The sequence below is a fragment of the Misgurnus anguillicaudatus genome, chromosome 20 (genome assembly GCF_027580225.2).
Source record: "Misgurnus anguillicaudatus chromosome 20, ASM2758022v2, whole genome shotgun sequence".
In the NCBI taxonomy this organism is placed as follows: domain Eukaryota; kingdom Metazoa; phylum Chordata; class Actinopteri; order Cypriniformes; family Cobitidae; genus Misgurnus; species Misgurnus anguillicaudatus.
The window spans coordinates 36,887,559-36,911,300 of NC_073356.2; the positions used below are offsets into that span (position 1 = coordinate 36,887,559).

The 23,742-nt window shown below is 39.7% G+C and overlaps 3 protein-coding genes and 1 long non-coding RNA gene across 9 annotated transcripts in view; 2 read left to right on the forward strand and 2 right to left on the reverse strand.

The window, feature by feature from the left end:
• LOC129454554 (uncharacterized) overlaps positions 1 to 3,523 on the reverse strand; it is a 79,622-nt gene extending 76,099 nt beyond the window's left edge. For all 6 annotated transcript variants that reach the window (XM_073858607.1, XM_073858611.1, XM_073858609.1 and 3 more), the window contains exons 1-2: positions 781 to 3,523; positions 17 to 56 (exon numbers count right to left, since the gene is read on the reverse strand). The gene's annotated coding sequence lies outside the window, so the exon portion shown is untranslated. The remainder of the gene's footprint in view (positions 1 to 16; positions 57 to 780) is intronic.
• ggcta (gamma-glutamylcyclotransferase a) overlaps positions 1 to 23,742 on the forward strand; it is a 439,956-nt gene that overhangs the window by 383,331 nt on the left and 32,883 nt on the right. The window lies entirely within an intron of this gene.
• Positions 4,286 to 22,442, reverse strand: LOC129454559 (uncharacterized). The gene is made up of 6 exons (XR_008647963.2): positions 22,262 to 22,442; positions 21,948 to 22,167; positions 16,887 to 17,003; positions 14,880 to 14,969; positions 5,279 to 5,343; positions 4,286 to 4,857 (listed from the first exon to the last, which is right to left on the reverse strand). It is a non-coding gene; the product is annotated as an uncharacterized lncRNA (long non-coding RNA).
• On the forward strand, positions 18,028 to 23,587 carry eomesa (eomesodermin homolog a). Its single transcript, XM_055219122.2, has 7 exons — positions 18,028 to 18,496; positions 19,167 to 20,002; positions 20,288 to 20,442; positions 21,264 to 21,385; positions 21,801 to 21,959; positions 22,061 to 22,122; positions 22,438 to 23,587. Exons 2-7 carry the CDS (start codon positions 19,302 to 19,304, stop codon positions 23,213 to 23,215), a joined length of 1,977 nt encoding a protein of 658 aa, XP_055075097.2. The 5' UTR covers positions 18,028 to 18,496; positions 19,167 to 19,301; the 3' UTR covers positions 23,216 to 23,587.

Here is a 23,742-nt window from a genome sequence, read left to right on the forward strand (position 1 = left end):
CAGATAATTGACTCACCCCGTGTCATTCAAGATGTTTATGTCTTTCTTTCTTCAGTCTAAAAGAAATAAAAAAATTTTTTTTGAGGAAAACATTTCAGGATTTTTCTCCATAGTGGACTTTAGTGGACCTCAAGAGTTTACAGTTTCAATGCAGCTTCAAACGGCTCTAATCAATCCCAATCGTGGCATAAGAGTCTTATCTAGCGAAATCATTTTCGCCCAAAAAATAAAAAAATATGTACTTTTAAAACAACTCTCGTCTTGCACTAACCGTGTGTCACGCCAGTGCGCAATCACATCAAAAGGTCACGCGTTACATGTGTGAAACGCACACTTGCGGACCATTTTATACAATAAACTGACAACAAAGACATTAATTAGGATCACTTCACAAACAACAACATCTGAACGCTCCTCTTTCAACACATTTGTAAACACTTGGGCGATGGTTTCGCATACATCATGCGTGACCTTTCGACGTGATCACGTAATATGTAAGGTCACACGGCTAGTGCAAGACGATAAGTTGTAGTTAAAAAGTCATTTTATGGCAAAAATGACAATGGTTTTGATAGATAAGACCCTTATGCCTTGTTTGGAATTGTTTAGAGCCCTTTGAAGCTGAATTGAAACTGTAAACTGGAATATTCCTTTAACACATTGAAAATGATTCTTATTATGAACTTGAAGTGGGTCGTTTTGCTCTGAGAACCCTAAAAAGCTAAAAAACACCATCAGTGAACCTTTATTTTTATAAGAGGTGTGGGTGTGTTTGGTTACTTGATAAAAGCCTTTGTAATTCTGATGCCTGGCATCTGGGACGGGCCCTCCTGGCAAAACTCGACACGTAACGCTTGTCTTGATGCATCTGTGATGAATAAGAATCAGTGGTGCGCTGCAGAAGCATCAATCAACTCAGAATCACACCTTCACCCATCCGCCCGCGCGAGGGGGAGTCCTCCATGAGGTCAGCAAGCGTCTAAACCTGAGAGTGGGAGGTGTAAAGACAAACGGGCAACAAAAAGAAAGAGAAAGAGACTCGGAGAGATGAGAGATGGGGTGGGTAGGTGGGTGGGTTACTGTGGGCTGCACTGAACACCACAAATCTGTGCTTTCATTTTCAGTGAGTGCACACACACACACACACATCCACATACATGCACATATAAACACACTTACTAAATATATACAGGTGTTTCATGCTCTATATTAATGATGAAAATTACGTTTACATTTGCTAACCGCTAATGCAAAGAAAACTTCCTACAATTTTTTGATGTCATTTCCTGCAGGTTTAGTATTACATAATTAGATGACGTAAAACAGTCTATCAGTGGGGATTAATATTACCTCTCTATATTATAAATAGTCTGTCCAAATTATTCAAATGATAAATGATTTCCCTTTTGCCTCAAAAAAGGAAAAAAATGGTCCCCTTTGACATTACAATGTTATTCTCAGTGTCTCTCTATTTTAATATCCTTGGCCGTTCATATATGTGTACCTGTTCATTTCTCAGTATGTGCATGTGCACATGCATGTGTGTGTATGGCTGTGCGTTTAAAAACACATGCGGTTTGTGGATAAAAGAGAATCTGGGGGTTGCTACACAACAGATTTGTATTGGAGAAAAAAAGAATATTAACACCAGGTCTGAGTCCAAACTGGGCCGGCTGTTTCAAGACTGAGAGGTCCAAATTCCTCCAAGCCAAGACCTCTCTCTCTCTCTCTCTCTCTCTCTCTCTCTCTCTCTCTCTCTCAGCATGTTCAGGGGATTGTGTGTGTCTGGACTCCCATCATGGCTAACCTACAAGCACAGAAGGATATACAAACACCCAACAGACGAGCCACGGCAACACACTCCTGTCATGTGCTGGTGGAATTTCCCCACAGCAGCTGATCTGAGAACAGTTTGGAGGTTTCTTGTGGATCTGAGTTTGGTTCTTCTGCGTGTGGGTCAACGATGAGTTTAAAAGGCCTTTTTAATTCTTTTAAAACATAATCAGAGATGAAGCATCATGATGAGACAATGTTTTTACATGGTTGCGAATAATAAAAACGAGGCCTTATTTTGGTCTGTCTGTCAATCAGTGTATATCTATCTATGTCTACCCATCCATCCATCCATCATCTAAATATCCATCCATCTATCTATATATCCATCAATCATCTACATATCCATTATCCACCTATAAATCCATCAATCATCTACATATACATCCATCTATAAATCCATCAATCATCTACGTATGCATTCATCCATCCATCCATCTAGCAATCGATTCATCCATCCATCTATCATCTAAATATCCATCCATCCATCTATATATCCATCACTCATCTACATATCCTTCATCCACCTTTAAATCCATCCATCATCTACATTTGCATCCATCCATCAATCTATCCATCTATCAATCCATTTATCCATCCATCCATTTATATATCCATCAATCATCTACATATCCATCCATCTATATATCTAAATATCCATTAATCATCTACATATGCATCCATCCATCCAATGCATCCTTTATTAAATCGATTGACCTACCTATCCATTTATCCATCCATCCATCTATAAATCCATCAATCATCTACATCCACCCATCCATCCATCTATCTGTCCATTCATCCATTCATCCATAAATCCATCAATCTATCCATCTATGTATCCATCTATTCATTTATACATTCATCTGTGTATCATCTATGCATCATTCTATCTAGGGATGCACCGATATGGAAATTTTGGCCGATACGATAACCGATAACTCTTTATATTTGGGGGCCGATAACCGATATATATATAGGCCGATAAATATTCATATTATTTTCACAATGAAAGACTCCCAGACTGCGGACATCTTGTCTTTGGGCTAGACTAGCATACTCTTCTTAAGCCCGCAACACGTGTCATCTTCGTGCTATGTCACAGAAAGCACCAATCAAAACTCCACATGGCCAGCAATGAGCAAGTGAAGTGGTTCAACAAACCAAAATAATCCATCATTTATCGGCTTTCATTTATCGGCCTAATTTTGCTATCATACCGATAGCCGATAATATTAAAAATAAGCAGTTATATAACCGATAACGATATGTTGGCCGATATATCGTGCATCCCTAATTCTATCCATCTATCTATGTATCCATCTATTCTTTATGTATCCATTTATCCATCTATGTATCCATCTATCTACCTACCTACCTACCTATCTATCTATCTATCTGTCTATCTACCTACCTACCTGTCTATCAATCCATCTATGAATCCATCTATGTATCCATCTATTCATTTGTATATCCATCTATGTATCATCTATGCATCTTTCTATCCATCTATGTATCCATCTATTCATTTATGTATCCATTTATCCATCAATGTATCCATCTATCTACCTACCTACCTACCTATCTACCTACCTATCAATCTATCTGTCTATCTACCTACCTACCTGTCTATCTATCCATCTATGAATCCATCTATCTATCCATCTATCTATCCATCTATCTATGAATCCATCTATCTATGAATCCATCTATCTATGAATCCATCTATCTATGAATCCATCTATCTATCCATCTATGAATCCATCTATCTATCCATCCATCTATCCATCCATCCATCCATCCATCCATTTATGTATCCATCCATCTACCTATCTACCTACCCATATACCTGTCTATCCATCCATCCATTTATCTATCCATCTATCCATCTACCTATCCATCCATCCATCATCTATCATCTATCTGTCCATTTATCTATCCATTTATCTATGTATGTATGCATGTATGTATGTATGTATGTATGTATGTATGTATGTATGTATGTATGTATCTATCTATCTATCTATCTATCCATTTATGTATCCATCCATCTACCTATCTACCTACCCATATACCTGTCTATCCATCCATCCATTTATCTATCCATCTATCCATCTACCTATCCATCCATCTATCCATCTACCTATCCATCCATCCATCATCTATCAGTCCATTATCTATCCATTATCTATCCATCATCTATCCATTTATCTATCCATTTATCTATGTATGTATGTATGTATGTATGTATGTATGTATGTATGTATGTATGTATGTATGTATGTATGTATGTATGTATGTATGTATGTATGTATGCATGCATCCATCCATGCATCCATCCATTCATCCATTCATCCATCCACCCATCCATCCATTTATGTATGTATGTATCTATCTATCTATCTATCTATCCATTTATGTATCCATCCATCTACCTATCTACCTACCCATATATACCTGTCTATCCATCCATCCATTTATCTATCCATCTACCTATCCATCCATCCATCATCTATCATCTATCTGTCCATTTATCTGTCCATTTATCTGTCCATTTATCTATCCATTTATGTATGTATGTATGTATGTATGTATGTATGTATGTATGTATGTATGTATGTATGTATGTATGTATGTATGTATGTATGTATCTATCTATCTATCTATCTATCCATCTACCTACCTACCTGTCTATCTATCCATCTATCTATCCATCTATCCAACCAACCATACATCTATGCAATGCACAGATTTGTGATATATCAACGGATACTGTGTGTCTATTCGTCTGTCTGTCATTGCTGGATTGTGTGTGTGTGTGTTTATCAGGAGAGCCTGCTGTCATCAGGACTGTTGGGTGGGTATCTCTGGCTGCTGTAGGCCCATCTGATGAGCGTCTGATACTGATCTGAGTCCAGTCAACAGGCGGCCCGTCCAGACTGTTTTACACCATTTCAGATAAATACACAGACCTCTTCTGGCCTGCACCTTAAATATTGAGACTCCTCATCAAAGATCAACATCCTGCCAAGTAAAACAGCACTGTAACAAAGAACTGTAGAAATGAACATGATGCTGTATCAATGTAAAATACAACATTTTCACAGATAATCAATAATGATATTCGTTTATGCCCATAGCAGATAATGAGTTCTAGGGACATTATAAGAATACTTTTTGTTGAAAGAGTATCCTATTAAAAAAACTTAAATGAATCACATATGTCACTGACACAGACGCTGGTTTCATATCTCTAGAGAATGAAAGACAGACAGACAGACAGAAAGGGTACTGTGATTTCAGTCTCTTACTCTCTCTTCGGGGTCAGTTTTAAAGCACTAAACATGTCAACATAAGCAGCGTATGGCTGAATAGGCTGAAAGAGTGAGTGTGTATGTGTGTCATATGTCTCTCGTTGGGAAAGGTGTAAAAACCTCTGACTCACAGAGACGTCTGCACGCGTCTGCTACTGCGCTGAACTGCTGCAGAAAACTGCGTCTGCACGCCGTCCTGAGGAAAGAGAGGGAGACCAAATGCAGTTTGTGAGTCAGAGAAGAAGTGATAAAAGCCCTGCTTGTTCCAGAGTAACACGCTCGTGGGCCGTCGGTGGCCTGCACACAGGAGTCACCGCATGAACCCTATAAAGTGCACAGGCGACCGTCCACAACGCACACCTCTGTGATAACATTAAGTAATCTTTGTCAATTAGCACAACATTATTCTCAATATTTTCACAATATGATCAGAATATCCTGCAGGATTTACTCTGCATGGAATTAATGGAATATGTGGATAACCTAATACAAATATTGGAGCAGTTTTCCAAACACTGTTTAGATTAATACAGGACTAGGCTTAGTTAGTAGTTTTTACAAACATACCTTGCAAAAAACATTACTGGTGTGCATCTTGAGACAAAACAATGACACTGATATATGTTAAGATGTGTCAGTGTAAGATGTTTTTAGTCACGCATTTTAGTCTTGGACTAGGATAAGCCTTGTCCAGGAAACCGCCCAAAAAAGCTTGGATGCAAAAGCCGCTAAACGCAAAGTGCCAAAAATGAGACAGAATGCTCTCGGCACGTATTATACGTTCATCAAATACTTTCGCTACACTTAATCCTGGCCTCAGGCTATTCAGAAATACCGGTTTAAACACCACAACAATTTTTCAGCAAAGTCCTCAAAGTGCACGGAGGAAGAATTGGATGAACCATGGAGAGCGTACATCAAGGAGCAACAGGTCTTTTTAACCCGGTTAAAGGTGCAGTGTGTACATTTTAGCGACATCTAGTGGTGAGGTTGCGAATTGCAACCAACGGCTTAGTCCACTGCCCAACCCTCGCTTTTGAAATGCATAAAGATGCTACAATAGCCACCACTGGACAAACATTTCATCGTCGGAGACAACAAAGTAAAAAAGTTTGTCCGTTAAGGGCTTCTGTAGAAACATGGTGGCACAAAATGGTGACTTCCACGTAAGGGGACCCTCTGTGTATGTGGATAAAAACATCTCATTCTAAGGTTATAAAAACATAACGGTTCATTTTAAAAGGTCTTTATACACCCCTGATAATGTAGTTTTGTATATTATTTTGCATTTCTTTTAAGAGATCCTTTTAAAAATTACACACTGCACCTTTCAAGGAGATTTGCCATATTGGACAGATTTTTTTGCTTTTTTACCTTACTTAAGAAAGGACAGTCAAGAGTGACTGGAGTAGTGATTTTTTGCATGCTGCAGGGTTTTGCCACGATAGTGGCGTCAAGCGCAAGTGATTTCAATGTTAAGTCAATGTAAAAACGCGTTTATGCATGTCTGGAGATCTCGCGGTGCAAATGAGGCGTTTAGTGCGAGGTGAATTGACGTGTAAATGAGCGTTGCCGAGAGAAAAATCTGAACTTTGGCGGAAAATCGTGCCGCGTTAACCAATCAGGAGCTTGCTCTAGTAGTGACGTGATTACAGGAAGCAAGCGGAGTCACAGAAGCCCCTCCCTTGACTCAAATTTCTGCGTGAATGTCTCCACTGGCTAGAATTTCATGCGCCAATGAAGCGAGTAAACTCAATGTTCAAGCGTCCAACTACGTGCAAATAGCGCGTTTTTGCCGCCTCTACCGCGTTTGGTGTGAATCCAGCATAAGTGCCTGATTAAAAAAATGCTCATTTACAAGGCGCAAGAGGGTTTTGCATCTAAACTCTTCAATTGCACAAATGCTTATTATATGACTATATGCTATCCCACAATGCAATGCATCTGACTTTTCCTTCAGTTTCCAGTGTGACAAATGGTATTTTTAGCATCTCTTTTCCAACTCATTATTTGATGTGACTGGCACAAAAAAACACACAGAAGTGGAAGATGTTAGTTATGTGACTGAAATGTGAAACAATGATGCTGAAAAACAATCACAAATGAGATTGCTTGAATCTTTGAAATCTTTTTGCTTAGGTCTACTGGTTCTCAGATCTTTCAGAGTAATCTCACACGTGTCTCCTCTAGAGATTTCAAGCACTCAAACCAGGCTCAAAGTCTGAGATCTCAGTAAAAATTCAAACAATTATCATCAACATCTTCCAAAATCATTTAATCTAGGCTAATTTTATAGCTCTATCATTTCATTTTAAATCAGTTTATAACAATTGTCTATTTTAATGCATGCTTTTAAACTGCTGGTGCTCATTGAAGATGTCTATACAAACACACACACACACACACACACACCTTCCCAGCTCTTCTTTCAAAACATGTATCTCTGGTCTTCGCTGTCAAACTTTTAGCACCTGCCATCCTGTGGCCCCGGTCGATGGCTTCATCATTCTGTGATAGGAGATCAGAGGCGAGAAATGGGTCAACGGCAGGCCGTGATCAGAATCTACCGGGGGTCAGCCGGAGGTCAAATCTAGTGAGATCCAAAACTAACCGAAACCAACAAAAAAATAGGATATTCACAAAGCCAAACCCATCACACATACACACGGCTCATGCGTGAGGTTATTATGCTGAGGAGTCAGGCGTGTTTGTTTTAATGTTATTATATGTGGTGCGAGGGCGCGGTTCCCCTGACTGAGTACAGAAAGCAGATCAGATCGATGTGACTGCATCGACACTTTCAAACCCACAGAATATTCAATCCGCAATCTGCGTTTGTGCATACGGCTGCTGCAGCGCATGTCTAATCCACCCACATTATTCTTTCTCCTCTTAGAGACTGACAAGTCTAATTCAAAAACACAATCTGATTTTTCACATAAATCAAATGTGGTTTTGATTGAACAATTTATTTTTATTCTAATACATTATTTTAAAGAGCTTTTTTATGAAAGAGAAGAAATTCTATATTCTTCCTGTAACCCAAACCTTGCATGGTCATCTTTCCTGCAAAATGAGCCTTTATCATACAACAGGTTTAAAAAAAACAATTATTGTTCAAATTAAGCAATTATTTTATGTAGTTTATGGGTCACTTGATGTTTCTTAACATTAATACAAATATCTAACAGCAGACAACCCCTCTGAAGAGCGCATGATACTCAATAACTGCTAATGTTAAACAAACAGAGAACGTGCGAGGATATGCCATAGGCCTGGATATCAGTAAGCAGTGCAAATACATTCAGGTAATGCAGATCATGAGCTCGGAAGATATCAGGAGAGGGAAGACAAGAGCAGAAATAAAGCAAAGAATAAAGAGATGAGATTGGAGACAGACATATTTACCTCTACCGCTTTGGTGATATTGTATTGAAAACAATAATGCTAATAAAGTATAATGAAATTGAAAGCAGACAAGCACAGGAAAGAGCAGATAGAGCAAGACAGAGTAGTTGAGTGTGCAGATAAACGCAGGAGAATGTAGACAAAGCAGGTGAGAGCAGACGAAAGAGCAGACAAACACAGAAGAGAGCAGCCGAGAATGCAGACAAGTGCAGAAAAGAGCAGACATGAGCATGAGTATATAGTGAAAATGGATAAAAATGCAGATGACAGAGCAGAGGACAGAGTAGATAATGAGAAAAGTGAGCATACGAGAAAACAAACAAGTGCAGATGAGAGCAGATGAGAGTGCAGACAAGAGCAGCTGACAATGCAGACAAGCGCAGAAAAAAGCAGACATGCACATGAGTGTAAAGTGAAAATGTAAGTAAATCCAAGAAGACAGAGCAAATAATGACAAAAGTGAGCAGACTTGAAAGCAAACAAGCACAGTAGAAAACAAAAAAAAAGATGAGAGCAGACGAGTGCAGACAAGAGCAGCCGAGAATGCAGACAAGCGCAGAAGAGAGCAGACATCTGCATGAGTATATAGTGAAAATGGATAAAAATGAAGATGACAGAGCAGAGGGCAGAATAGAAAATGAGAAAAGTGAGCAGACGAGAAAGCAAACCAGCACAGGAGAAAACAAACAAGTGCAGATGAGAGCAGCCGAGAGTGCAGACAAGAGCAGCTTACAATGCAGACAAGTGCAGAAGAAAGCAGACATGCGCATGAGTATATTGTGAAAATGCATTAAAAAATGCAGATGACATAAAGATAATGACCAAAGGGAGCTAACGAGAAAGCAAACAAGCACAAGAGAAAATAAACAAGTGCAGATGAGAGCAGCCGAGAGTGCAGACACGCACAGAAGAGAGCAGACATGTGCATAAGTATATAGTGAAAATGCATAAAGAGATGACAGAGAATGCAGATGACAGAGAAATAATGAGAAAAGTTAGCAGACGAGAAAGCAAACAAGCACAAAAGAGAGCAGACATGCACAGAAGAGAGCAGATATGCGCATGAGTATAGAGACCCTTTTACAGCTCACGTGATCAAATAGCCTGCGCGTGCATTTCAGCAACAGAAGTGGTGGTATTCCCCATTGGTTCTAACGTGTTAGCACCTCAGAAAGTTTATTAAAACGGTTTCCCAGCATCAAAATGTCTGGTTGTTGCATTTGGTTGCACTAATATAATATACTAATATACGTAAATTTGTATCTGACAACTTTATTTTGGTCCATCTGCTAACGTCTTCAATCCACTTCACTATAGTACACGGATCTGGTAGCTGTGTTGAAAAAGTTGATGAAGTCAACTTTTTAAAATAACTTTCTCTGTCTGTGTTGCTTCACCGCTGATTCTTGCCATACTTCCGTTGCCTAAATGCGCGCCCATACGCTGCCACAACATCATTGTGTTCAAACAGTAAAAGGGTCTATAGTGAAAATGCATTAAAATGTAGAGGACAGAATAGAAAATGAGAAAAGTGAGCAGACGACAAAGCAAACAAGCACATGAGAAAACAAACAAGTGCAGATGAGAGCAGCTGAGACTGCAGACAAGCACAGTTGAGAATGCAGACAAGTGCATAAGAAAGCAGACATGCGCATGAGTATATTGTGAAAATGCAAAAAAATGCAGATGACATACAGATAATGACCAAAGTGAGCAAACGAGAAAACAAACAAGTGCAGATGAGAGCAGCTAAGAGTGCAGACAAGAGCAGCTCACAATGCAGACAAGTGCAGAAGCAAGCAGACATGCGCATGAGTATATTGTGAAAATGCAAGAAAGTGCAGATGACAGAGCAGGTAATGACCAAAGTGAGCTAACGAGAAAGCAAACAAGCACAGGAGAAATCAAACAAGTGCAGATGAGAGCAGCCGAGAGTGCAGACAAGCACAGAAGAGAGCAGACATGCGCATGAGCATATAGTGAAAATGCATAAAATGGAGATGACATAGCAGAGACAGAGTAGATAATGAGAAAAGTGAGTGCAGATGAGAGTGCAGACAAGCACAGTCGAGAATGCAGACAAGTGCAGAAGAAAGCAGACATCATGCGCTTGAATATATAGTGAAAATGCAAAAAAAAAAAATGCAGATGACATACAGATAATGACCAAAGTGAGCTAACGAGAAAGCAAACAAGCACAGGAGAAAACAAAAAAGACCAGATGAGAACAGCAGAGAATGCAGACAAGCACAGAAGAGAGCAGACCTGCGCATGAGCATATAGTGAAAATGCAAAAATGCAGATGACAGAGCAGAAGACAGAGTAGATAATAAGAAAAGTGAACAGACAAAAAAGCAAACAAGCACAGGAGAAAACAGACAAGTGCAGATGAGAGCAGCTAAGAGTGCAGACAAGAGCAGCTTACAATGCAGACAAGTGCAGAAGAAAGCAGACATAATGAGAAAAGTGAGCAGATGAGAAATGCATATGAGAGCAGACGAGAGTGCAGACAAGCACAGAAGAAAGCAGACATGCGCATACCGTAAAGTATATAGTGAAAATGCATAAAAATGCAGATGACAGAGAAATAATGAGAAAAGTGAGCAGACGAGAATGCAAACAAGCACAAAAGAGAGCAGACATGCGCATGAGTATATAGTGAAAATGCATAAACATGCAGATGGCAGAGAAATAATGAGAAAAGTGAGCAGATAAAAAAGCAAACAAGCACAAAAGAGAGCAGACATGCGCATGAGTATTTAGTGAAAATGCATAAAAATGCAGATGGCAGAGAAATAATGAGAAAAGTGTGCAGACGAGAAGGCAAACAAGCACAAAAGAGAGCAGACATGCGCATGAGTATATAGTGAAAATGCATAAAAATGCAGATGGCAGAGAAATAATGAGAAAAGTGTGCAGACGAGAAGGCAAACAAGCACAAAAGAGAGCAGACATGCGCATGAGTATATAGTGAAAATGCATAAAAATGCAGATGGCAGAGAAATAATGAGAAAAGTGTGCAGACGAGAAGGCAAACAAGCACAAAAGAGAGCAGACATGCGCATGAGTATATAGTGAAAATGCATAAAAATGCAGATGGCAGAGAAATAATGAGAAAAGTGAGCAGATAAGCACAGGAGAAAACAAACTAGTGCAGATGAGAGCAGCTGAGAGTGCAGACAAGTGCAGAAGAAAGCAGACATGCGCATGAGCGTATAGTGAAAATCAAAAAATGCAGATGACAGAGCTGAGGACAGAGTAGAAAATGAGAAAAGTGAGCAGACGAGAAAGCAAACAAGCACACAAGAAAGCAGACATGCGCATGAGCATATAGTGAAAATGCAAGAAAATGTAGATGACAGAGCAGACTATGACAAAAGTGAGCAAACGAGAAGGCAAACAAGCACAGAAAGAGCAGATGAGATCAGACGAGAGTGCAGACAAGAGCAGCTGAGAATGCAGACAAGCACAGAAGAAAGCAGACATGCGCATGAGTATATATAGTGAAAAGGCAAAAAAATGCAGATGACAGAGCAGAGGACAGAGTAGAAAATAAGAAAAGTGAGCAGACGAGAAAGCAAACAAGCACACGAGAAAACAGACAAGTGCAGATAAGAGCAGGCGAGAGTGCAGACAAGAGCAGCCGACAATGCAGACAAGTGCAGCTGAGAATGCAGACAAGCTCACAAGTATATATAGCGAAAAAGCAAAAAAATGCAGATGACAGAGCAGAGGACAGAGTAGATAATGAGAAAAGTGAGCAGATGAGAAAGCAAACAAGCACAGGAGAAAACAAAAAAGAGCAGATGAGAGCAGACGAGAGTGCAGACAAGCGCAGAAGAAAGCAGACATGCGCATGAGCATATAGTGAAAATGCAAGAAAATGTAGATGACAGAGCAGACTATGACAAAAGTGAGCAAACGAAAAGGCAAACAAGCACAGAAGAAAACAAAAAAGAGCAGATGAGAGCAGACGAGAGTGCAGACAAGCGCAGAAGAAAGCAGACATGCGCATGAGTATATATAGTGAAAATGCAAAAAAAGCAGATGACAGAGCAGAGGACAGAGTAGATGATTAGAAAGTGAGCAGTTGAGAAAGCAAACAAGCACAGGAGAAAACAAACAAGTGCAGATAAGAGCAGATGAATGTGTAAACAAGCACAGAGAACAGACATGCGCATGAGCATATAGTGAAAATGCAAGAAAATGCAGATGACAGAGCAGATAATGACAAAAATGAGCAGACGAGAAACCAAACAGACACAGAAGAAAACAAACAAGCGCAGGTGAGGGCAGACGAACGCAAGAGATACAGTAACAGAGGAGCACGCAGGCGATCACATGAGCCCTGTACTGCGTGTCTTCTAATGGCTCAGTTTCTCAGCTCGCCTCCTGCAGCGGGTCCCAGCGCCAGTATTCTCTAATGAGACGTACGCTGTTAATCCTGTCAACGGCGTTCATGAATCTAGAACCCAGCAAAGGCTACAGTGGCCAGATCGCATCATAAAGCAGGAATGCGTCTCTTTCATGTGCTTCTGCTGCTGATGGACTCTGACAACAATATGGCAAGACTTCCTTACCCCTGTCAGGTAGCCCCTGACCTCTGGCCACAAGGGGTCACCCCGATCGCTCCACAGCTTTTATGGGTGGTCACAGAACACGGCGGACGGGTCAGAACGGGAACGGGTTTACGATTAAACGTAAACTTCAGCCTTACTTGGAATGAATCTGCGCGTGAGTGCCGTAATTCAACTTTATTTGGTCTTGAGGTTCCCCGAAGTCAGGAAAGATACAGACTCACTGGTGAATAAACGCAACAATATCTGTGGCGACTATATAAGCGCCGCTGTTTTACTGTTTGTTTTATGGAGTTTTGAGCAGTCGTCTGTGAAAACAGTTGTAAAACATAATGACGCGTTGTAAGATTATTCAAATAAAGCAATCGTGATGATGCATCTCGGACTGATGCTTTAATAAGAAGACGAGTAGAAAAAACTTCTTTACATGATGAAAGATTTCGTATTAAAGCATCAGTCAGACATGTAACGTATACTGAGTTGAAACTCTTGAAACAGATTGAGCGTAATTTATAGTTGACATGGAGGTGCAGTAAAAGGTTTGTTTTGTTAGGTCGGTCTAACGAGGTGTTGACAGCTGTTTGGGGGTAAATATATTTCTAGTCTGTGATCTGACCTCAGTAACAGAACCCTGGTATGATACGCGCCTAGAACATTTAGCGTGCATGATAAAACCACCTCAAGGCACGCACTGATATTTCACTGTCACGTCAGGTCTGCGAGAAGTCTAGTGATGTGACACATCAAAGTGTGTACTACACATCATGCCATATAAATGTCCAGAAAACATTGAATATCAACATTAAAGGAATATTCCATTTTCTTAAAAGAAAAATCCAGATAATTTACTCACCACCATGTCATCCAAAATGTTGATGTCTTTCTTTGTTCAGTCGAGAAGAAATTATGTTTTTTTAGGAAAACATTGCAGGATTTTTCTCATTTTAATGGACTTTAATAGACACCAACAATTAATACTTAACTTAACACTTAACAGTTTTTTTCAACGGAGTTTCAAAGGACTATAAACGATCCTAAACGAGGCATAAGGGTCTTATCTAGCGAAACGTTTGTCAAGAAAAATGAAAAATATGTTCTTTTAAACCACAACTTCTCGTCTAGGTCCGGTACAGCGCGACCTAACGTTAGTGCGTGGTGACGTAGGGAGGTCACGTGTTACATATATAAAACGCACATTTGCGGACCATTGTAAACAATAAACTGACACAAAGACATTAATTAGTATCAGTTGACATACAACAATGTAGGAACGGTCCTCTTTCTCAACACATGTAAACACTGGGGCGGAGTTTCACGTTCGTCCTCTGTGACCTCTTGACGTGATGACGTAATTGCGTCAGGTCACGCTAGCGCATCACGACCGGATCTAGACGAGAAGTTGTGCTTTAAAAGTGTATATTTGTTATTTTTATTGTCAAAGGTTACAATCGTTTTGCTGGGTGGGACCCTTGTGCCTCGTTTGGGATCATTAAGAGTCCTTTGAAACTCCGTTGAAAAAAACTGTTAAGTGTTGAGTTAAGTATTAAATGTTGGTGTCTATTAAAGTCCATTAAAATGAGAAAAATCCTGCAATGTTTTCCTCAAAAAATATAATTTCTTCTCGACTGAACAAAGAAAGACATCAACATTTTGGATGACATGGTGGTGAGTAAATTATCTGGATTTTTCTTTTAAGAAAATGGAATATTCCTTTAATAACTATGATTTTTAAAGAAAAATTTCTTACTGAACCAAGTCAAAAGAGCCTCTGTGGAGTTCCTTCTTCTCCTTAGATGTGGATCAGGTCTGTCCTTCAGTGTGAGTCTGGGTGTTTTTCCTGTTATATCATACACAAACAGAATAAATTAATTAATAAACAAACATTACGATAAAACACATTATTTTAGGCCATACAAACAAACTCTAATCTAATAAAAGGGTATAAAAAAGGTACAAAACCTTAGAAAAGTTGTCACTGGGATGGTACCTTTTAAAAAGGTCCTAATCTGTATCATTTTGATACAGATATATACTTTTGAGGTACCTGTATATACCTCTAAGGTACAAATGTGTTCCTTTAATGTACCAATATGCACATTTTAGGTAAAAAATTTACTTTTTGAAAAGTGACAACTTTGTACCTTCTTACCTTTAATGAGAGTGTAGGAAATTATTAGTTTGTTTAGATCTCTAACTCTCCCCTTACAAAAATTACCCATGGTTTTACTACAGTTAAAACCAAAAAACAATGGTTATTGTAGTAAAACCATGGTTACCACAAAATAACCATTTCAAAAACCATTGTTAAACTATACACCGGTTTTGCAAGTAATCAATACACCAAAAAAACATGGTTGCTACACTTTTACCACAAAAAAAAAACATAATTAATTTTCGTAAGGGACATTGTGAGCTATAGTCTGTGAGTTATTAAACTAATAAATAACAAGCTTGATTTTAATGTGCTTTTATGATCCCACAAACTTGTTGTTTCAATTAAGCAATGCATAATGTATGAAAAATAAACGTTAATAAACGTCCAGAAAATCTTTGTACTAGTGTACAATTCTAGTTATAATTTCGAAACCATCACGTGTTAACTGGATTTTTGCATTTGTAAATAAAAGACACGTGAGTGTCATGAGCGTTTCTGTCTGCGTGAAACTTGCGTAGAGATGTGATCATTCTTCAGTGCCCCTCTCAAAGCCTCTGAGATTTACTAAAAAACATTTTTAAGACTTTAAACGTCCCCCATGTACCTGCCCTGCCTAAAAGCACGGTATTGATTTTGAGTGACCCTGATCCACCAGGAGCCTGCTGCCCAGTTCACTCCTGTGTCAGACAGAAACGGAGGGAGGCAAATATTTCCTTAAAAGACTGGGTGGCATTTTGAGTCAATAACACAACGAGATGGATGCTTCTGGAGCGGAGGAGAGTCGGGGAGATGCTGAAGGGCCCTCGGGGACAGTGGCTGACATCTTGCGCCTGGTCACAGAGGTCCCAGACCGGAGAGGACAGCAGATTCTTATTTCCTTCTCAGGCTGGCAGCCAATCAGTTTCCAGCTGAGTTCCAATCCCCCTCCCTCTCTCATCACAGATTTTTAGCCCCTTTTCCCCAAATTCTTCTCACATCTCTAGATTGCACACATGCAAACACACACACACACACACACACATTCCCTGTACATACATTTGCTCATACACGGATACAGTATATAAACTTAATGAAATCGATGGAGACATTAAAGACTGCACTAAGTTAGATGTGTATAAAGCAACTGACATATTGTAAGACTTTATTTAACATCTCTTTACTTTTAATTGCACGGCAGCTAAAAATAATCATCTAAAAGTTTATTTTGTTCCTGTAGAGAGAATTATGGATCACACAGAGAGAGACAAAATTACTGATTCTGTATTCTGCACAGAGAAATCGTTCTCATCTCAATATTCCTCTTAGCTGGGAGCTAATCCTTGTGAATCTCACACCTTAAAAACTACAAGGCACTTGGGACCCGGGATCTGTCAGGTGAGAACGCATAATCAGTCCTGTGTGTGTCTGTAAGTGTATGTGTGTGTGTGTGTGTTTCTCAGGTGCTTTGTGTGGACCATCTTCAACAAACACCCTCTCATTTGAAAGATTCTAGGCTGAACATTGAAAGAGGCGACAACATGGGCCAAATCACCATCTGAATCAAATTTGGATTGTTTTTATTTCTTTTTTGTTATTTTCATAATGACGAGTCAAACTTACAGATTTGGGGTGCAGAGTCTTTGCTTTGAAGAGTAAACCCATGCAGTTTTCTTCTATAAGAGAGCATCAGCTTTAGGCCTGGTCAAATCCTCTGTTCACGTTTAAAGAGACCTCAACCTTACAGAAAAAGGGTCATTGAAACAGAGATAAATGTCATTTTATTTGAATAAATTAGTACATTTTTAAGTAATGCATTCAATAAGTCATAATCTGTGACTCTTTAACTCGTCATCTGGCCCATGGCTGTCATCAAAGAATATTAATTACGATGAAGAGCTAAAGAGAATCAGCGGATGAGTTTGATGAAGCAGGGACACCCGGTGGGCTTTTTTCATTAAAGAGCTCTCAGGCTGAGCGGGTGACCCTTTCCGGGTAACCGACCATTATCACCACCCGGTCATCGTAACACCCGGTCAGTTTCTCTTGCACTCATCTTAAATGTTTTTGTGGTCGTTTTGCCCGTCTCCCGCTTTTTAATATCAAATATATCCGTGATGTACTAGCTGGGCTACTGAAGGGTTTTAATAAGGCGACGTGTTTCCGCCCGGCTGTCTCTTCCTTCTCTATCACCGGTTCCTTCACACGGAAAAATAATTGGCCGGTTTCCCTGAGCTTGGAAAGGGGTTGAGCCGGGTGGGATTCTCCCCCGCCCCTCTCTTTTTTTATTACCACCGCCTGATGATCAAGACAATCACATATTACCTTATGGTGAACTGGGGCTCAATTGTTTTTCCATCTGTTGACCTGTTGTGTTTTTTTCTCGTTTTAAAAACGTGTTCGGATGTTATTTGCATCCTTGGGACTTTTTGCAAAATATATTTGCGTTATATTGCGTGCGGTACACGTTTCAAAACATTGTTTTTTTGGTTAAATATATGATAAATAGCTTATCAAATACATGCTATTTAAAAATTAATATAATTTGTAATTTATAAATAAAAACTCTATTTATGCGTTAATTTAATATTTTTTATACATTTTATAAAAATGCTGGATAAAAATATTAGCTAGTGTATTTAAATTATTTTTATTAATTGTATATATTAAATGTATTGTTCAAATCTATTTATTGTTTAAATAAAAACGATAATTTTTGTAAACAGGCTGCATTTGTTATTAATGACGCTGGGTTTTTTACGCACCTCAGGTGACGCGTGCGCGCCACACTCACCTCCGCGTGCTCACAACACAATCTCCTGCAGTTTGTGTTTATCACTGGACTCGTGTAGCCTAAACGCTAAAAATAAACGCCATAATACACTTCTCACTAGAAATGCACACTAGAATACATAGTAGACACTAAAACGTGTAAAATACACAATGCGTCTTTTATAGGGTATACAATGTCACTTATTTTCCAGCGTTTCGTCTAAGCGTTTTATTGAGGAAAACAAACGGAACTTACATTAACAGTCGCCAAAATCTTGGACGCCACTTCGTCGAGAACAAGAAGAAAAAGCCAATTACCTCGTGAGGAAGAAAGAAGTGCCCCTGATACCCCGCGCACGTGCGCCGTGATTACCCCAAACACAGTGACCCGGACAGAGAGCTGAACTCTTTTACCCCTCTACCTGTGAAACTCTCAGCATGCCGGTTTCTTACGTTTTGTGGTGAGTAGAGTCATTATGAATCGCTCGTTAATTATTTGGGTCGGCAAGTTCAGGTATATTTAGATAAGTCTGTTCTCAGGTCAGCCAGAAAGACTCGATAATTGTTTTGTTTTCAGTGGATCTAAAATGGTGTCAAGACACTTACAGGTTTCTCTGTGGGTTCAGGGTCAGTCTCGAATTAACACTCACTTATTGGCTGGAAACGAATTTTGAAACGCGATGCAAAAAATTTAGTCGAAACATATGCACATCCTTGATGGTTCATTTAAATAAAAGAAGGAAAAAAGAACCATGTTTGGGTTTATATTGGGCTCCACAGATGTTTGGACATGTAAAGCTGTTGATACAGCTTTTTCAAATTAGCTTATTTACTACATAGATTTTAATTAAGACTAAATTCTAAAGAATAAGACAATAAAGGTATTTAATGGAAATTAAAAGAAGAGCAGGAAACGTATTTTGTTCCAGCTTTCCAAAACAGTGTTTAAATAAATAATCGATTTCGTTCTCTTGCATCCAATAACATGGACGCTCTAAATTTAAAAATATGCAAATGATTGTAAATGCAATTATAAAATGAAGGGGCAGAACGAAGGAATGATCGAGGCTCCGCCCCCCGTGTGAGATCATAAATAGGCTAAACTCTCTCAAACTCTTCTGTCACTCTCAGATTACAGTTGAAAATCCGGAGGTATCGCATCAGAGGTCAAAGTGAGGGGCGCACGGTGCCGCGTCCTGGTGTGATCCACTTATTGATCTCGCCTGCTTTTGATTGATCCTCATCTCAATATCCCTTCATTAAAGCATGCAGTTAGAAAGCATCCTCCCTGGTGCATCTGTCAACTTACCCAAGACTTTCTACAACCTGTCCACGTCTTCAGAGAGCACCAACAACAGCCCGGGGTCAACACAGATCGACTTCCAGGAGATGGATCGAACGGAACCCGAGCAGAAAAAGTTCCTGAGCGGTGGGAGCGCGCTGCTGGATGAGGGTGAGAGTGAGACATTTGCCGGGAATAAAGCATCGGGAGACGGGAGGAAAAGTTCTCCAGTAATCTCCAGTGGAGATGATGACCTCTCTAGCGCCCGCCGGTACAACATTGACGAACTGGGCACTGATCGCTATTTCATATCTTCAACCCAACCGAGCTCCGACGTGACCAATCCGTGCTCACTCTTCCCGTACGGAGGTCAGACCGGGTCGGTGTACAGCGGCTCTAACGGCTCCAGGTATTCTTCGTCTCTGCATTACGGGTCGGTTCTTCCACCCGCCGGCTTCTCATCTGCCGTGTGCGCCAGTCGTAGTCAGTTTGGAAGCGGGTATCAGTTCGCACAGGGTCCCGGTTGCCTCTATCCGTCATATCCAGGACCGGGCTCCAGTTTGAGCTCGATGCCCATCCCGGGTTCGGGCTCGGCGGCGAGGGCGCAAGTATACCTGTGTAACAGACCCCTGTGGCTAAAATTTCACCGACATCAAACAGAGATGATTATCACCAAACAGGGCAGGTATGAAGAGTTAAAAGTTTTTCCCATCATCTCTATTAGTTCATTTATTGAAATTAGTTTTTAAAAGGGACTGGTTTAATAGTAAAATTTTAGGATATAGCCTATGTTATAATGTGTTTCGATTAAAATTATAAAGAAATATATTTGTAAAGACCACATATTTGTGTATATATTTACTACTTAATTTAATCACAAAATAGAGTTGCATTTCAAAAGCACATATATTTATAAAAACGAATTTATATTAATACTTTTCGTTTGTATTAAAAAATATATTGTTTGCAGGAGAATGTTTCCCTTCCTGAGTTTTAATATAACTGGACTGAACCTGACCGCACATTATAATGTGTTTGTGGAAATTGTTCTGGCCGACCCGAACCACTGGAGATTTCAGGGCGGAAAATGGGTCACCTGCGGGAAAGCGGACAATAACATGCAAGGTGAGAAAAATTCAAGGGATAATGTGAAAATAATTTCAGCCCATATGTTTGCAAAATCTATCCAACACAGTTGTGTCTGGTTACAAATATGCAGAAATAAATATGTTCCGCGCAACAATTATCTACAACTGTAATACATAATTATGCTAAACCTAAAAAGAATGTATAATCGAATAGCTCGATTCAATTTAAATGCACAAACATTTAAAAACAAAAATACTTCGTTTACGAAAATGTATATTTTCATTCGATGTTGTATTATTAAAATAGTTTGTTTGAACGTATAAAAGGTCGGATACAAATAATAACGCATAGTTTTAATTAATGTTAATTTATTTTATATGAATGTCAACACACGGAAAACGAAAATGAACGAAATTAAAACAAGAATATTTAAAGTCCTCTCAAAATTGTACCAATTTTCCAGCTAAATTATAAGGTTTACAAAACGTTTATGAGATTCGTTCGTTTATTTTATTTTTTTGACGTGCACAATTTTCACACTACAACCTCATTTCAAACCTCAGTTTGAAATGAGTGTTTGCGATGTTGTGCAGAAAGAAGTTTCACGTTTAACGTGAGCGATTTGCATCTTTCATACACAGAATGGCACGCGGGGGTGGATGTGTTATTCTCCTATCTCTATTAAAATTATTCAAATAGCTCTTAGTCACAATACATCTGTTTTTCATGCAGGACATTTTCACAGCTAATGTTCCTTGTCTTATTTTGTGAGGTTATGCTTTTTCTCTATGCTGTTAATGCTGACATTAATTTATTTAAAAATTAATTTTTTTGCATGTTATTTTGTTTTGCTGTAGGAAACAAGGTTTATGTTCACCCAGAATCACCAAACACAGGCGCACACTGGATGAGACAAGAAATATCATTTGGCAAACTGAAACTGACCAACAACAAGGGTGCAAATAACAACAATACTCAGGTAAACAAATTATAACAATTATTTACAAGGTAAATGTTATTAAGAAACCATTCGATGTGTATTAGATTTATATTTGGAATAAAAGCTAAATGCTGCTATGCATTTCATTTTTTATGCTTTAAGGCCTAAATAAACATCCTGCTGTTTCTGCGAAAATTCCTGAAATTAACTTAAAATCAGTACCATGAAATATTTGTGGAAATCTTCTGCTTAGAACTGATGTTTTTTTTTGTGTGTGTGCATCTTAGGTGAAAAGTGTGTGTGTGTGAGTGTGTGCGTGCGTGTGTGTGTAGACTTCCAGTCAGCTCAGAGGTCCTCAGTGTGGCTTTGACACCTCTATGCTGCTATCTAACTGCAAGAGCTGGCCATAACCTTTGCACAAACATTGATGCTATGTGTATGTGTGTTAAAACAGATGATTGTCCTGCAGTCCCTGCATAAGTACCAGCCACGGCTGCACATCGTTGAGGTGACAGAGGATGGTGTGGAAGACATGAGCAACGAAGCTAAAACGCAAACCTTTACATTCCCAGAGAACCAGTTTATTGCTGTAACCGCTTACCAGAACACAGACGTAAGCAGAACCTGCAGCCACAGCTTCATACAGCCACAACTTCATACAGCCACTTCTGCTTTTGTGCTGTTCTTCAGCTCCTGGTGTTTGTTTATTTGCAGATCACACAGCTCAAGATCGACCACAACCCCTTCGCTAAAGGCTTCAGAGATAATTATGATTCGTAAGTGTCTTCCATGCAGACAACCGTCACTTTCTTACACTGCTTCTAGGAAATAATATGAAGACAGTCACTTCATATGAAAAACAGATTTGATTGGTAAACAAAAATGAGTATATTTGTCAAGATTTTAGTCACTTACCCAGGTCCTGCTTTTTTTCCAAATTTTTCCAAAGACAACTTTGAAGGTTCTGCAAAGATAATCATATCCCTCGCAAACCCTGCCTCATGTAAAATGCTAAGTTCTGTACTAATGTGTATAAAAAATAATGTATTTAGCTAAATAAATATTTCTCATGTCCTGTGTTTATCTCTCAGGATGTACACGGCTCCAGAGAGTGACAGACTGACCCCCTCTCCTACTGATTCTCCACGGTCACACCAGATTGTCCCCGGTGCCCGCTATGCTATGCAGCCCTTCTTCCAAGACCAGTTTGTGAACAACCTGCCGCAAAATCACCGCTTCTATGGCAGCGAACGTGCTGTGCCGCAGACCAACGGCCTGCTGTCCCCTCAGAGCGAGGACTCTGCTGCGAGCTCTGCCTCTGCCCAGCGCTGGTTCGTGGGCCCCGTCCAGCAAAGCGGAGGTTCCACCAAACTTGACCTGTCCTACGACGGCGAGTATTCGGCCTCCAGCCTCCTGCCCTATGGCATTAAGCCCTTGCCTCTGCAGAGCCCTCACGCTCTGGGCTATTACCCCGACTCTGCCTTCGCTTCGATGGCGGCCGGATGGAGCAGCAGAAGTTCGTATCAGAGGAAGATGACCACCGGCCTGCCCTGGTCACCTCGGCCGAGTCCTCCCGCGTACGCCGACGATCTGCTCTCCTCAAAAGACAAGCTACAGGACGAGAGCTCTGGGGCGGCCCCGGCAACCGCCTCTACCGGGCCTTGGATGGAGACCCCGCCGGTCCTCAAAGTCGTAGATTCCGGGGACGCCGGTGGATATGCGGCGGCGTGCAAGAGGAGGCGCGTTTCACCTGGAGGTTCGAGTACAGACGCTTCACCCACTATAAAGTGTGAGGACTTGAGCTCTGAGGAGTACAACAAAGAGAGTCATAAAGCTATGGGTTATTATGCCTTCTATACGAGCCCTTAAAGACTGCTGATGATTCAGATCATTTATCAATTCTCTCTCATATTTTGTTTGAAGTGTTCTGCCCATGTTGTGTTTTAACCCTTTTAACCTGCAGGTGCCAAAGCTCCGTGCCACACCCACTCCCCAGTGCTTGTTCAGTTTTTGCTTATTTGTGAAACATTTTGGGGTTTTAATTTTTTCTTCATTTTTAAAGCATGCCCTTAAATTCTGCTTTTAATCTTATTTTTCTAAAAAAAAAAACCTTTTGCGGTTTTTCCTTTTATTTAAGACTCTGTTGTACAGTATTTGTGCACTTTAGATTGTGATGTATCTTGTACAAATGTTCTCATGGCACTGTTATGAAAGGTGGAATAAAATGTGCTTTTCATACTAGTTGTGTTTTAATTCATCCTTTAAAAAATGTATTTTATTCAGCTTTTATTTTAGAATTGCATCACATTATTAAAATTATTTGATGGCTATAAATGCTATAAAATAGGGAAATCCCTATAAGTTAATAAAATTTAAATGTCACAAATTGTCAGGAA